The sequence below is a fragment of the Microcebus murinus genome, chromosome 3 (assembly GCF_040939455.1).
Source record: "Microcebus murinus isolate Inina chromosome 3, M.murinus_Inina_mat1.0, whole genome shotgun sequence".
Taxonomy (NCBI): Eukaryota; Metazoa; Chordata; class Mammalia; order Primates; family Cheirogaleidae; genus Microcebus; species Microcebus murinus.
The window spans coordinates 83,347,889-83,362,942 of record NC_134106.1 but is presented as its reverse complement, the minus strand read 5'-3'; the positions used below and the strand labels follow the sequence as shown (position 1 = coordinate 83,362,942).

General features: G+C 34.7%; 1 protein-coding gene across 1 annotated transcript in view; it reads right to left on the bottom strand.

Moving 5' to 3' along the window:
• Window positions 1-15,054, bottom strand: part of MRPS9 (mitochondrial ribosomal protein S9) — a 56,920-nt gene that overhangs the window by 36,671 nt on the left and 5,195 nt on the right. The window contains exon 2 of the mRNA XM_012737664.3: window positions 11,245-11,427. Coding sequence (XP_012593118.1) covers window positions 11,245-11,427 — 183 coding nt within the window. The remainder of the gene's footprint in view (window positions 1-11,244; window positions 11,428-15,054) is intronic.

Here is a 15,054-nt window from a genome sequence, read left to right as displayed (position 1 = left end):
TCTTAATTTGCAAATGCTTAATAAACTTCGGTTTTTTGTTTGTTTGACTTTTAGAGATGGCATGTCGCCATGTGGCCCAGCCTGGCTATTCACAGGTGCGATCATGGTGCACTGTAGCCTCAAACTCCTGGGCTCCAGTGATTCTCCTGCCTCAGCCTCCTGTGTACTGAAACTATAGGTGTGAGCCACTGTGCCCAGCCTCTTTGCCTTTTTATTCAAATAAAAGCAATCACTTCCTATATTTCTAAATTTCTATTTACTCTTTTGTAGTATTTTTGAATTGTTTTCAAAACCAATTCTTCAAGTATTTTAGATTGTCTCAATGAAAGACAATATAAAAACAAAACTGCAAACCAATATTATTAATACTTGTACTCCCAAGTATTCTCTTTCTTTTAAATAACACAAAGCAAAAAATACAAATTCTTATTTGCAAAGAAATGAAGGTGCAATCCTCTAACCTACACGTCCATTAGAACTTCCTCTGATGCTGCAAATATTCCATAATCTGTGCTGTCCAATATGACAGCCAGAAGTCAATATGGCTACCACGTACTTGATATGTAATTAGTGTGACTGAGGAAGTAAATTTTAATTTTATTTATGATTAATTAATTTCAATTAAAATAATCACCGATAGCTAGTGGCAGCCATACAGCTCTAGACTATCTAACCAAAGCCTTCATGTAGACAGCACTGTACTAATGTTATGTTACTGAGGCATATTTCAGCAAGGTTTTTAAACTTCATTAAATGGTTACAAAGTTAAACTGTATATTTTAATTTTGTTGGTCTAAATTAACAAGGAAATATCCACTTGTTACACGAGAGAATTAGCACTCAAATAGTCTCTGAATAGAGGATTTCTACCATGAAGCTGGTCACGATGACCATTCATTCCTAAGTGCCTCTCCTGTGAAGTGAGAGGGCTGCACAGCAGCATTTTAAAACTTCAGTCTATGACTCGATTCTTTCAGGGATTGAATGGGTAACTCAGCATCATAACAACATCTATAAGGACGTCTCTCTTACCACTGAGGCCCTCTGCTAATCAGAAAAGCCTTACTTTACTCCGTATAAGACAAGAGAACTTAGTTTACATATCCCATTTTGGCATGGATTTCACAGGATTTCACAGGACAGGGGTGAAAACATTTCTATATAGGAAGTGATAGGAAAATGTTAACTCTGTATGTGTCTGTGTATACCAGAAGTGCATATATATATATTGGGGGAAAATGAGAATAGCATCATAAAAGACTCTACTTTCCTACTCAGTTGTCTTGTAGTTCATATTAATTCAGAGATCCTTACCAGACCACATCCATTTGTCTCCCTACCCTTTGTTATTCTTTTCTGTAGTTAATCTTAACTAGCTACTAGAAAGAAAAGATATGAATACTGAATTGTGACAAATACCAGAAACTCTCCCTGCTTGTGTTTGCAGCTCCTTCCTCCTAGAGAGAAAGTATAAGAAAGAAAAAACCAACAAAACAAAATGACAACAAAAACAAGCATACACCTGCATCTGTGTCCTAGGAAGGTCCACCTGAAGGAACAAAGTCCTCTTCCAGCGCCCACAAGAACAGTGCCATGTGTACAACATGCCCTCCAAGGAGCATCTCCCCAGACCTCCTTTTCCCGGGCAGTATTGTTTGCAGTCCAGTTCTGGAATAATTCTTCCCCACTACCTTCCTAAAAGCCAAGGTGGCGGGGAGGGAGTAGGTGCACTATTATCTTTCTCTCTAAAACCTCCTGCTAGGAGTGATGCTATTATTGGAAAGTCTACATGTCTGAAAAGCATCAAAACGTACCTGCTGCAACCTACATTTTGGTACCAGGCACAATCCTACCCGCACAGTGTTGCTGAAGTTACTGCTGTCACTGGAAGCTCACCTCAGGTATGAGAGGGAGCTGACCCCACGTTATCTCTGTAGTGAAAGCAAGACCCACGTGGGGAGCACAACAGCTTTAGCTTTCCAGCTTTCTCCCTCTCAGATCACAAGCCCCACCACACAAGCCCCAATGTTCAGATTTTACCTTCCTGGACCAGGATTACATACCTAATTCAAAGACCAGCTAGGAAAAACTAGCTCAGTGGCACACATCCTGCTATGTTAGTTTTGTCTGCCCCTAAGCTGGTCTATTTTGACTTGATGTTTATTTTAACAGAAAGACATTTGCTCAAGCCCTCCCAAATATAATATTTAACTTTCCATCTCTACCCTTACCCCTATTAATTTTTGCCCCTTGGCTTCCTCAGTTAGTTTCTCTGAAAAGCCGATGGCTCAAGAGATTTCCCCAAGCTCTTCCTGCAGATGGTAGACAACTTTATTCCCACTCCTCAAACCTGATAGCCTTTGCCCCACAACAGGAAAACACTTTACTGAAGATAAAGACTTCCCTGGGCCTCAGTGTGTATGTGGTACTTACTAGAAACTACAGAAAAAGTACTAGTAGTAGTGATTTAAACACCCAAGTATCTTAAAATTAGAGGAAGACTGACATTTCACATCTGAATGGTGTTTTGGCCTACTTGGATGAAATTTGTCAAGAATGCCAGAATTAACATAAATTTCATAATCAACTCAAATAAATACTTTACTTCTAAACACCCTACATGAAAAACTACTCAAACTAAGAAATACCCAACCCTTCCACAAAAACAAAAAATGAAAATACGTATATCAGTTGGGACTCAATTAATGATTTTTCAAAAAGCTTCAAAACAATATAGCTAGCCAAATATTTTTGTTTGTTTTGGTTTAGCATTTGTGTTTCTAGAAACCTTTTCTCTTCTAAGAACCAGACTTTAGATGTACCTACACAGTGGTATTCAAACATCCTTACCATCCATGTCCATATAGCTGAACAAGATATAAAAATCATTGATTAGAGTAATCAGAGAGTAAGAATAATAAAAGAGTAATAAAACAAGGCTGCTTATGTCTTAATCTTTCAGTTTTAAATTCACTCAGAAGAAAATGTGAGCCACAGAAATAGAAAACAAAAAAGACATTATTTTCCTATAAGTTCTAGCTTAATATTTTCCTTACTAAGTTCTAAAATTGGTATGGAATTTAATTTGGCAAAGTTCTTAGGTATTTTAAACTACTGTTACATTTTAAGAAATTGTTACATGTGACAGTTTAGGTTCAATGGTTGGTTGGTCGGCAAAAGACAAAACAACCCTGCTTCTTCTAAAAGAAAAAATGAAGCATATACTTAGTAAGTATAGAATCTTTTAGAAACTTACTGGACCACAGTATGCCATGTACATTAACCTGAATCTAAAAAAGGAAGTGCTGACAAAAAAAGAGTAAGCATGTAAATTTTAAAAATTTAATTGAGATAAATGGCATGAGTACACATGTTTCTTCTACTTTTAGGTTTTAACTAGAATACTGGTAGTTCAACAGTTTCCTAAAATGAAGGCAAAGTCTTTGACTATATTTTTAGGCTTAAGTCAAAGTATAAAAAAGGATTGCAGAATCAACCCAGGAAAAGCACTGGGTCAGGAATGCAATCTCTATTAATTAGGTATCCCAGCTGGGCAGTGGGTTTGCAGCTGTTAACTTGATCAATGACTTACCTAAATGTCATCTCTACTGATTCGCTTATAAATTACCAGCAAGTGAGACTAATGTACAGGTGCTAATTTATTTAAACTGTTCTCTACAGTTCTACATAGCTTTATAAACTGCATCTGGCACCTAATGTTAGCTGTCAGTTGTACTTAGACATGCCTGTCCTAACGACTCTGTTCATTAGAAGTGAGCACAAATTATGAAATATTGTGAAAAATGATACATCAAATGGAATGGGCACAGCAAATCAATTAGAGAAACTTCATACAGCATATTCACACTTAGGAGAATAAAACATTCTGGTTTCAGAATGAGGTCCATAATACCAATTAAAAAGTAATTGGTAGACTTCAGCAGTGTTATATATCAATTTGCTGGCTTTTTTTCCTGAAATTCTACAGTGATGTAGAACTTAACTTTTAATTCCCAAATAAAGACATTAGTAATGCAAGTGTGTAGTCATATAGTTAATGTAACTGAAATGTCTCCAACCTAAACTACATTCTTAATTCAAAAAGGAAAATGCAAATATCAGTGGTCTTCAACTTTTTTTTGAGACAGAGTCTCACTCTGTTGCCCGGGCTAGAGTGCCATGGCATCAGTCTAGCTCACAGCAACCTCAAACTCCTGGGCTTAAGCACTCCTGCCTCCACCTCTGGAGTAGCTGGGACTACAGGCATGTACGCCACCATGCCCGGCTAATTTTTTCTATATATTTTTAGTTGGTCAATTAATTTCTTTCTATTATTAGTAGAGACAGGGTTTCACTCAGGCTGGTTTTGAACTCCTGACCTTGAGTGAGTCTCCTGCCTCGGCCTCCCAGAGTGCTAGGATTACAGGTGTGAGCCACCATGCCCGGCCGGTCCTCAACTTTTTAATGTTTCCAGCATGACTCTAAGTAAAAGAATTTTGATGGTACACATGAAAGGATTAAGAGGCTTCACTAAATAGATTAGCAATCACTGTTACCCTGCTCTATGTCTGCTCTAGCATAACAGGGAGTTACAAGGCCTATAAAATTTCACAGGCACTAGCTACATGCTTCACCTGGCCGTCCTTTAGCCATGGGGTCAATAAGGAAAACTGCTTCTGCCCTGCCTGCCTCTGTTACACATTCATGGGCTTAGTCTTTTACAGTTTCCATATACACAGAATCTTCTTTTGTAACTGCTTTGCACTGAATAACAAAACCCACTTAGCTCAATGTTCCATCTGACAGATTCCTCCTAACAGTAATGTATACTGTTACAGCCAAAAATAATTTTTACACACTGATCAACATTTGGCAGTATCCTGTGAAAGATTTATGAAACAGGAGTTGAGAACCACAGCCTTAAGATCTATTTTCAAAATATTTAGCATGCATTTAAAAGTACTTTCAGCATAACACTATATACACTACTAGTTGTTAGAGGCTACTTGTTTTTCCTCCTGTTAGATCTTTTGAAGTTATCAGTAGTACCACATGGTTGAGTAGGTAAGAGCAGTAAATATTTTATAACTTTTCAATATAATTTAAGAAATTAGGAAATAATTAAACTATTTTGAAGTGGAGAAAATCTATAACTGCCAATGACTAATTTCTTTTTATTAATAGTTACAATAATTTGCTATTTTACCGACTAAAATATTTTTATCATATAAATTCAATAAAAATATTGAGCACCAATTATAGCAAATTAATTTTGAAAAAATTTCCAAAAGATATATAATCCTGTAGCCTTAATGATATAACCTTCTAAATGATATAACTTTAAAATAAATATCATTTCTTCACCTTCTAAGTAGAAAATAAAAAAAAAAAAAAATAAAAAAATAAAATAAAATAAATATCAATAGTAATAAGCAGAATTATTTTTATTCAAAAATTTTATCTGTCATATTTCTTTTTATTTTACCAACTCACATTGTACTTTTTAGTAAGCCTTATTAAATTAAGGAAACACTCGTACAAGATTAACCAGGTATAATTTTCACACATAAATTATATATGCTGTATTCAGTGACATCAAAATTCTATTCAAACTCAACCCTCTGACGTAAGGTTGTAAGAAATCAATGAAAAAGACCTAGAAGAGCTGCAATATCTTACATAAATTCATGGATTTACTTAATAGGAAGGGCATATAGGTTCTCATATAGAGTCCAATGGCTCTTAGTTTTAATTCACATGCCTAACAAGTTTAGTTATGCCAGAAGGTTGGAAGACATGTGAGGTGGTCTAGAGGCAGACACACAGACATAAGACATCTTGACAGCAAGAGAGATGACAAGAATCAGTAATACAGCATAGCCAGGCCATTCAGTACAGGGACAGATACGTGCTACAAGCCACAGTCAGGGGTTAACAACCACACTAAAAGAGGAAAATCCTAAACCTTTGTAAGGTTAAATTATACTCACTATATCCTACTAAACAAGGTTGGGGTGAGTGCAACTTATTTTGGAAAATATTATCCAAAAAATTAATCTTCCAAAATATGGAAAAAAACACAGTCTTTGGCTATGGAAAAACCTTTTACAGCCTTGGTATTATCAACAATAAAAAAAGATACCTACACCGTAAGGTTTTTACAAAGATTAAAATGTGGTAACATTTATCTGGTTCTTAGATAGCATCTCATACATACACAGGAGTTTTTCAGCATGCAGTAGTAGTTTTCTTACAAATAACACTTAAAAATAGGTTTCCCTTATCTGGAAAATTCACTTTTGTGGAATATCATATTTCCTGATCTATTAAATAAGAGAGAAGCTACTGTATCTACTTTTAATTTATATATTAAAAGCCAAGCACATTAAAAAGCATTATGACTTCTAAATATATAACAGCAATTGCAACAGAAGCTTAAAATATTTTCTTGATTTTGGATGAGTTATTTATTTTTGTCTTTAGAAATAACTAAGCATTTTTCAGCATGGAAATACTGACTCATCAGCCATACTGTCTCTTTTTCAGTTTATATACCCTGCTGAACCTTTTTAAATAACAATAGTTTTAAAAACATAAATGAAAACAGGAACTGTACGGGCATATAATTTTAATTCTTTGGTAACAGTTAGTTGTCACTATCCTCTTTTGTTTTTATATCTATTCAACTGCCAAAGGGAGTCCGCCAAATTTAATAAAATGCAATGCCAAAGAAGGTCCACTAGATTTAATAAAGTGCCAAAAGAGTTAATTGATATAAAATGTGAGACTCACTGAAGCCGATCAATCATTTGCAGCAAAGTCTAGTGCAGCAGAATTAAGTCACTGGTGTCAAGGAAAATGGTTAACGCTTACTTCCACATGAGCTTTTAGAAACCGAGCGAGATGAAACAATATACCTACAGGAGATAAGGCTATCTTTCCTTTAAATCAATCAGTGATAAATCAATGTACTCAATACTATTTCAGATGATTCTGCCCAACATTTAGTCTCAGGTGGCATGGAAGATTTGCGTGACAAAGTAAATTAGAGAACTAGGGAATGATTCCAGTTATGGTAGATTGTATTTACTACTGTTAATAGTAATGAGAATAACACATAGCATTAATCACATGCTTCTTAGCTGTATTCTGAGATAGGTGAGCAGGTATTATTATTTAAGACATAAGAAAATCAAGTGACAGAAGTGTGACTTGCTCAACATTACAATGTTAGTGACACTGCAAGGAAATCTAATCCCAGGTCCTGCATCTTTCTAAAACATCATTTCAACTATAAGGAATTTATTAAAAGAAAAGAATCAATGCAATAATAAGGTTCTTCACATTAGGCATTTCTCAACAGAAGATATTCTACTTCATTTTAGAAGAAGATATTTTAAAGAAGCAATTTGATGTTTTTTTATATTAATTCATGATTTCATTACTTAATTGGCTAAATCTAAGGCAGATTTTTGCAATATTCTGTTTGCACAACCACATAAAATGGCATCAAGTTACTTTTACCATATGCAAACATACTTTTGCCATATACATACATACAGTTTTAAGATACAGTTATAACAGTACAGCCATAGCTCACGTTTACATAGTGAGGTTAAATGTCTTTTCTGTGGAAAATAATTCTGTATTTTGAGAGCCAGAACTAAATATATTGTTAAAAATTTGTTTTTACCTGATTGAATGACAATGTATTTACTAAGCTAGAGGATCCTTTTAGATGTCTCTAAATAATATTAAGGCTGTCACCAATGTGTGTCTTTTGTAAACATTGACAAAATTTTTTAAAAGAATTGTTTTAAATCTTAAATATTTTCGCTTAAATGTACTTCACAATGGTTTTGGCTATTATTATTTCAGCAAGTGGATAACTAGTATGGAAAAACTAGTTTCTAAACTATATAAAATAACTAATGGTTTAATCTGAATATAATGGTGCCTAATTTATCTATGTAAAAATTAGACTAAGCATAGAATTTTACCTCAGTAATCGAATTAAATTATAGGACATGTCTACTCTGTATAAATTAAATCCTCATGAAAATAATTTTAACATCCCAAATATTCTGAGTAAACATCCAAGCAATGAACTAAGCACTCCAAACAACATAATTCATTTTTAATACTGTGTGAAAATGCTTATCCCTTCAGACAGAATTACAAAACTGTTGAATGATTCCGCTTCTCTCAATAAGCTAAGTATGCCCCATGTACATTCAAAAAGCTAGTTAAGAGCTGCTCAAAAACACCTCAGTGGTAAACTCAGTTGAGTAGTGAGAGCCTCCTGCTGAGAACAGTTACTCAAGAACACACAGGCCACAAGGAGAGACAAGAGGATCATTTTTAAAAGCAAACAATAAAAAACTATGCACAAAGAAAAACACAGGCTCAGATGGCTTCACAATCAAACACTTAAAGAATAATTAATATGAATTCTTCACAAACTCTTCCAAAAACAGAAGAAAGACACTTCCCAACTCATTCTATGAAGCATTATTACTCTTGTATCAAAATCAGACAGATATTATAAGAAACCTATAAACCAATTATCAATTAGAGATAAAAGTCCTCAACAAAATGCTAGCAAAGCAAACCCAGAAAGATATAAAAAGGATTATACATACTGATGAAGTGGGATTTATCTCATGAACACAAGGTTGGTTTAATATCCAAAATCAATTAATGTAATACACCATACAAACAGAATAAAAAACAAAAACCACACGATCATCAAAAAGCAGAAAAAGCATTTGACAATATCCAACACTCTTCTATGATAAAAACATCAACAACAAAAACAACAAAAAAGTTCAACAAACCAGGTACGTAAAGGTATTTACTGAACCTGGTAGAGCATCTACAAAACCCATGGCATCACATTTAATGGTTAAAGACTGAATGCTCTCCCCTATAATCAAAAACAAGGTGAGGATATCCACTTTTGCCATTTCTACTCAACATTGTTGGAGGTTCCAGCCAGAGCATTTAGGTAAGAAAAAGAAGTAAAAGGTATCCAGATTGGAAAAAAAAAATTAAAACTATTTTATTTGAAACTATTTGCAGGTGACAATACCCTATATATAGAAAATACCAAGGAATCCACTAAAAAACTATGAGGATTAGTAATGAGTTCAGCAAGGTTAAAGATTCAAAATCAACATACAGAGATATAGGCAAAAATCAATTGTATGCACTTGCAATAAAAAATCCTAAAATAAAACTAAGAAAATAATTCTATTTACAAGAGAATTTTTTTTAAAAAAATTAATGCTTAGGAGTAAATTTAACAAAAGTGGCAAACTTAGCCTCTGAAAACCAGAAAACATCACTAAGAGAAATTAAAGAAGATCTAAATAGAACACCCCATGTTCAGAAACTAGAAGACTTACCATTTAAGATGGAAATACTTCTAAAATTGATCTAGAGATTCAGCACAATCCCTATCAAAATCCTGGCTGGTTCTTTGCAGAAATTGACAAGCCAATCCTAAAATTTCATATGGAAATTTATGGAGCACTGAATAGCCAAAATGATCTCAGAATGAATGAACAAATAGGAGTACATGTACTTCTCAATTTCAAAATTTACTACAAAAGGTACAATAATCAAGACAGAGTGATACTGGCAGAAAGATAAACATAATAGGATAAAATTGAGAGTCCAGAAATAACCCCTCACTTTTACAGTCAACTGATTTTTGGTAAGGATTCAATGACAAAAGGATTCAATGGAAAAACAGTAGTCTTTCCAATACATAATGCTTGGACAAATAAATGTCCATATGTAAAAGAATGAAGCTGTACTACTATTTCACATCGTATACAAAAATTTTCTCAAAATGGATCAAAGACTTTAACGAGTTAAAACCATAAAACTCTTAAAAGAAAACATAATTAAAGTCTCATGAAAATCCAGATTTTTTAAATATCCCCCAATACTGTCCATATTACCATAAGATTCAAAAAGAGAACAGCAGCTACAATGTCCATAACTCTAAATCACCTAACATAGAGGGGGCAATAAGAAATCCTTCTGGTTGAGACAAAAACGTTCGTCTGGGACCTTAAAATGATAATTCAGTACCGTTTATACTATTTATATTTACTTTCCTATTGAAAGATACACAAAAAGATGGGAATTAAACTAAAATGCATAAAATGATTAAAAATAATATAATTAAAATCATATAAAAATGTTAAAGCTATTATACATGAAGATACTATTCTTCAGTTAAATATAAAATGTCATGGGATGCTAGATATTACTTTTAAAAACTTAGGACAAGCTTCCAAGTTGTTAAATTTAAGTTCCTTTACTAGCTACCTGGAGGCATATTGACCATGGCTGGGCGCGGTGGCTCACGCCTGTAATCACAGCACTCTGGGAGGCCGAGGCAGGCAGATTGCTCGAGGTCAGTAGTTCGAAACCAGCCTGAGCAAGAGCGAGACCCCCATCTCTACTAAAAATACAAAGAAATTAACTGGCCAACTAATATATATAGAAAAAATTAGCCAGGCGTGGTGGTGCATGCCTGTAGTCACAGCTACTCGGGAGGCTGAGGCAGCAGGATTGCTTAAGCCCAGGAGTTTGAGAATGCTGTGAGCTAGGCTGACGCCACGGCACTCCCTGTAGCCTGGGCAACAAAGCGAGATTCTGTCTCAAAAAACAAAACAAAACAAAAGTATTACTGACCATTATTCCATTATTACTTTTATCAGAAATATAATTGAAGAGTGGAACAGCAACAAAATTCTGATCCTAAGTCTCAAGTCACCTAGAACATGCTCTCATTTTTGAAAATTCAAATATAAATTTAAGTTGATGAAAACACTAGGCCAAGGTCTATTTACAAGATTTCCTATAAACTGGACTATTTCTATTACCATCTGTTTTATCATTTTGTTAGAAAGCTGAGTCTAAGACTACACAACAGAATAAATGTTTCCAAATACAGTATAGGCATTCACAGCAGCTCCTATGACCCTGAATCCCAAAAAGTAACCATTTCTAGTTAAAATAAAAAATTCACCATGCTTTGTAGTACTTCTACTACGGTTGAATCTCTACTTGAAACCAGGGCTCCAACTTGCAACGTATAGTAACATTTTCCTTATTCTGACAGTTTGATTAAAGCTTACACAGTGCTAAGGGGCTCACACTGAAGAAAAGTCCTTTCAATACCTAAAACTCTACAGCAATTAATTTTACAAGAGTAACTTTACTTACATCAATATCCTCTTGGGTAAAAGTTTCTGGGTCTTCTCCCATCATGTTGGCTAAATGTCTCTTTCCTAAGTTGAACTCTTCAATCTGCTTTTTAATAAAATCCTCTGAGTAAGTTTCACGTCTTGAGACTCCAACATTTTTCTTTGTTGTGTTTACAACTGCCACGTGTCTTAGCCTTAATATCTAACAGAAAATATAAATGGAAACAAAAGAAGACATTTTAAATTAAACATTGGTCTTACAGGCCATTGTCTCTAAATAAAACAGGATATTCAAGTAGTTGTCTTTTTTATTGTGGTACTTGGTTGACAGGAGTCCAGAAACACAGTCAAGGGCCAGTTAAGAAAGTTGTTAAGAATTTGTCCCCTGCTCAAAAGCTTGGTTACAAAGCAGATTAAACTACTAGCATTTCAACACATTAAAACCAAAATACCTGTAGGTAGTATGCTACCACCTTACCTATTAGAAATATCCATTTGATACTGATGGGTCAATGTCAGTGAGTTGTGTCAGTGAGTTGACATGTGGAATAAAGGGTAAAATGCCATTCCTTTAAAAAGAAGCAAATGCACCTGCAGCCACAAATTAGCAAGCAGTAGACCTGGGAGAAAATGGGCTTATATTTCGGTATGCACCTTGTTTGAGGGTAAAAACACAGCCTATTTTTAAACATCTTAAAGGTTTAGCTTAGCTTGAGACGTTATTCCATGGTCTTACATTAAACTGATAAAATAAAAAATTGTTTCACTAAACACTGAGATTTATTATTATTTATTATTAATTTGGTTCAACATACTAACTAAAAATAAAGGCTTTCATATCTTAAGTGTCAGTAATTATATCAACACTTATTGCTGCTGGTCCTTTTATGCTGTGGCATTAGGAATTTCCCTCCAAGGCAATAATTTTTCACCTTCAATAAAATGTGCTAAAGAACCAGAAAAATGTTTTCAAATGACATTTAGCTATATTCCATAGCTAAATATAACTAGAACAGATCTTTCTGGTCTTGGCTTTTCTTAAGGTCTTAAATCTGTGGTTCTCAACCTTCATCCCTGCCCCAGCAATTCTAGACATTCTTAAAGCAATATTCAGACTTTAAAGCTACAATCTCAGTAATCCACTTATTTCCCTTTGAATAAACATAAAAATCTCTCTCACACATACACCATCCACCAGTACGTCTCAGAATCCTAAATTCAGATGACTCTAAAGAATAACTTGTTACTATAGTTACAATAGAAAATATAAGAAGAAATATTACAGTACCCAATTAATGGTCAAAATTATGTTCTTAAACTCTTCCAAATTAAAATAGTGAATAGTTTCTCCTTATTCTTTAATGAGTAAGAAAGGGCTATTTAAAATTCTTTGAAACTTTACAGTCTAGTTTTCCTCAAGAGGGAAAAGGAGCTTCTCCTTTTAAAATATATTCTTAATCAACAATTACATTTTCTTACAATGCTTTGTAAAGATAGTGTTATTGGCAATGAGTAAAACCATGATTGCAACTTGCTTATGTGTACTCTTCTCTTTTATAGACACAGCCTGTTTTCATTCCTCTGCTCCTTCTACCCATAGACAAGCACCGCCAACTCCCCACCATAGCAGTTTTACCCTTATGTTTTTTATTGTTTTTCAGGGTTTTTAACTTTTTTCTAGAGGTGGGATCTTACTCTGCAGCCCAGGCAGTGTGTCGTCAAGGTTCCACCACAGCCTCAAACTCCTGGGTTCAAGCAATCTTCCCACCTCAGCCTCCTGAGTAGCTAGGACTACAGGCATGCACCACCACGCCTGGCTAATGTTTTCAAATTTTTTTGTAGAGACAGAGCCTCACTATGTTGCTCAGGCTGGTCTCAAACTACTGGCCTCAAGTGATCCTCCCACTTTGGCCTCCCAAAGTACTGGGATTATAGGCATCAGCCACTGTACCCAGCCTAAATTTGTTTTTACGATTCTGTGTCTTCTTTGAGCAATGGAGAATGCTGCTTCCCATATTCAAAGTGAAGACAAAATGACTTTCTCACCCTCAAATGATTGCAAAGGCATAAATTTGGGGCCCAAAAGTAGCAGTCATAAAGTAGAGGGAATTCTCCCAAATGTTACATTACCAAAAGGATGACATGGCTAGTTTTGTAAATAAAAATGACAAAATGTTTTTGGCCACAGCCAAAAAGAATCAGAATACAGGTAAGCCCACAATTCAAACAAAATCTTGAAGATATTCTTTTAGGTTAACTACCACTACACTTCCCACCAATCACCACCCACAGCCCTCAAAGGAGAAATGTGCTTCCTAGTGAATGGGCTCCATTTATTGAAGTAAGGAATTCTAGAGGAAGAGCAAGGGCAGGAGGAAAGTGGTCAGCTCAGTTTAGGGAATGATGAGTTTGAAATGTTTGATGGACATCCTGGATACAGAAGTACAGGAAGCAGATGGCTTTGGGTTGTGTGTACAGGAAGACCTGAGCTTGAGAGAAAGGTCTGTTAATAATCCGCATGAGATGAGATGTTGACACCGCTAGAGCAGCAAGGGAGATGGCAAGCATTAGTGTTAGTATGACAAGTATCTCTTCTACTATGGAAAGAAACAGTTCATAGATGAGGGAGAGCAGGCAGAAAGTCAAGGCAACTTATGTCTTCTGGCCACTATTTTCTTTGTGAAATAAGAGATGAGATGGTTTGCTGAGAGCAAAGTTTGATGGACCCAATACTTCATATGCAAACAGAAAGGATACAATGGTTGTAAAGTCTAGTCAGAAATACTAAAAGAAAAAAATTAGACAAAAATTTTAAGTATCCATTCATACTGGATGTAAGCCAGGAGAATCCACATTTATACAATATCCATAATATATTCCTCATCAATTATCTTTTCTTTTCCTATAGATTTCCTTTGTATGTTTCAGTTGTATAGTCAATGCACTATTTAGTTCCAGAGAGTTATGTTTTAATGGCAGATTGTACCCTTCAGCATTATAAAGTTTTCCATTTCCATATAATACTTCTATCTTGAATTCAATTCTGTTGGATCATAATATTACAATGCTTTCAACCTTCTATTTACATTTCCCTGGAATATTACTGTCCATCTTTTTCATTTAAATTTTAGGCTATTTTAGGTTAGGTGGGTTTTTTTTTTTTTTACTCAATTTGAGTTTTTAATAGATGAGATTACCCCATTTACACAGGTTTTGGTTGTTAATCTGTCTTATAAGTCATCTTATCTTTATATTTTTTATTCTTCCTTCCTATCTCCTTTCTTTTGCTATATGGAAGTTTTGTTTCATCTTTATAAAATTTATCTTTAACTCTGGCAATTTAGACAGTATACAGCCTGCTCTTATTTTACTAGTGACTAATTATATGTTTCTGAATAAAATGTTTAAATGTATTTCTCCTATCAACTTCAGAAATAGTTATTCTGATCCCTTCATCAGTCACGGCAATTATCTGTTCTCTACAGTATACATTAGCTTCTCTTCGTCTTAGTCCTTGTTTCTGCATTCTATATGATTTTTAAATCTTTACTCCATGGTTTTATTTTCCTCTTTCTACAATGTCAATTTTGATTACTGCAGCCACTCTGAATTTTTCACTTTTTGTATCACTGGTCTATCTTAAAAATTCTTGCCTCAATAGTTTCTTTTAATCTTATCATCTTATCTTTTCTTAAAGATCTACCCTCATCCAACCATTTTTTTTTTTTGAGACAGAGTATTACTCTGTTGCCTGGGCTAGGGTGCCATGGCATCAGCCTAGCTCATAGCAACCTCAAACTCATGGGCTCAAGCGATCCTCCTGCCTCAG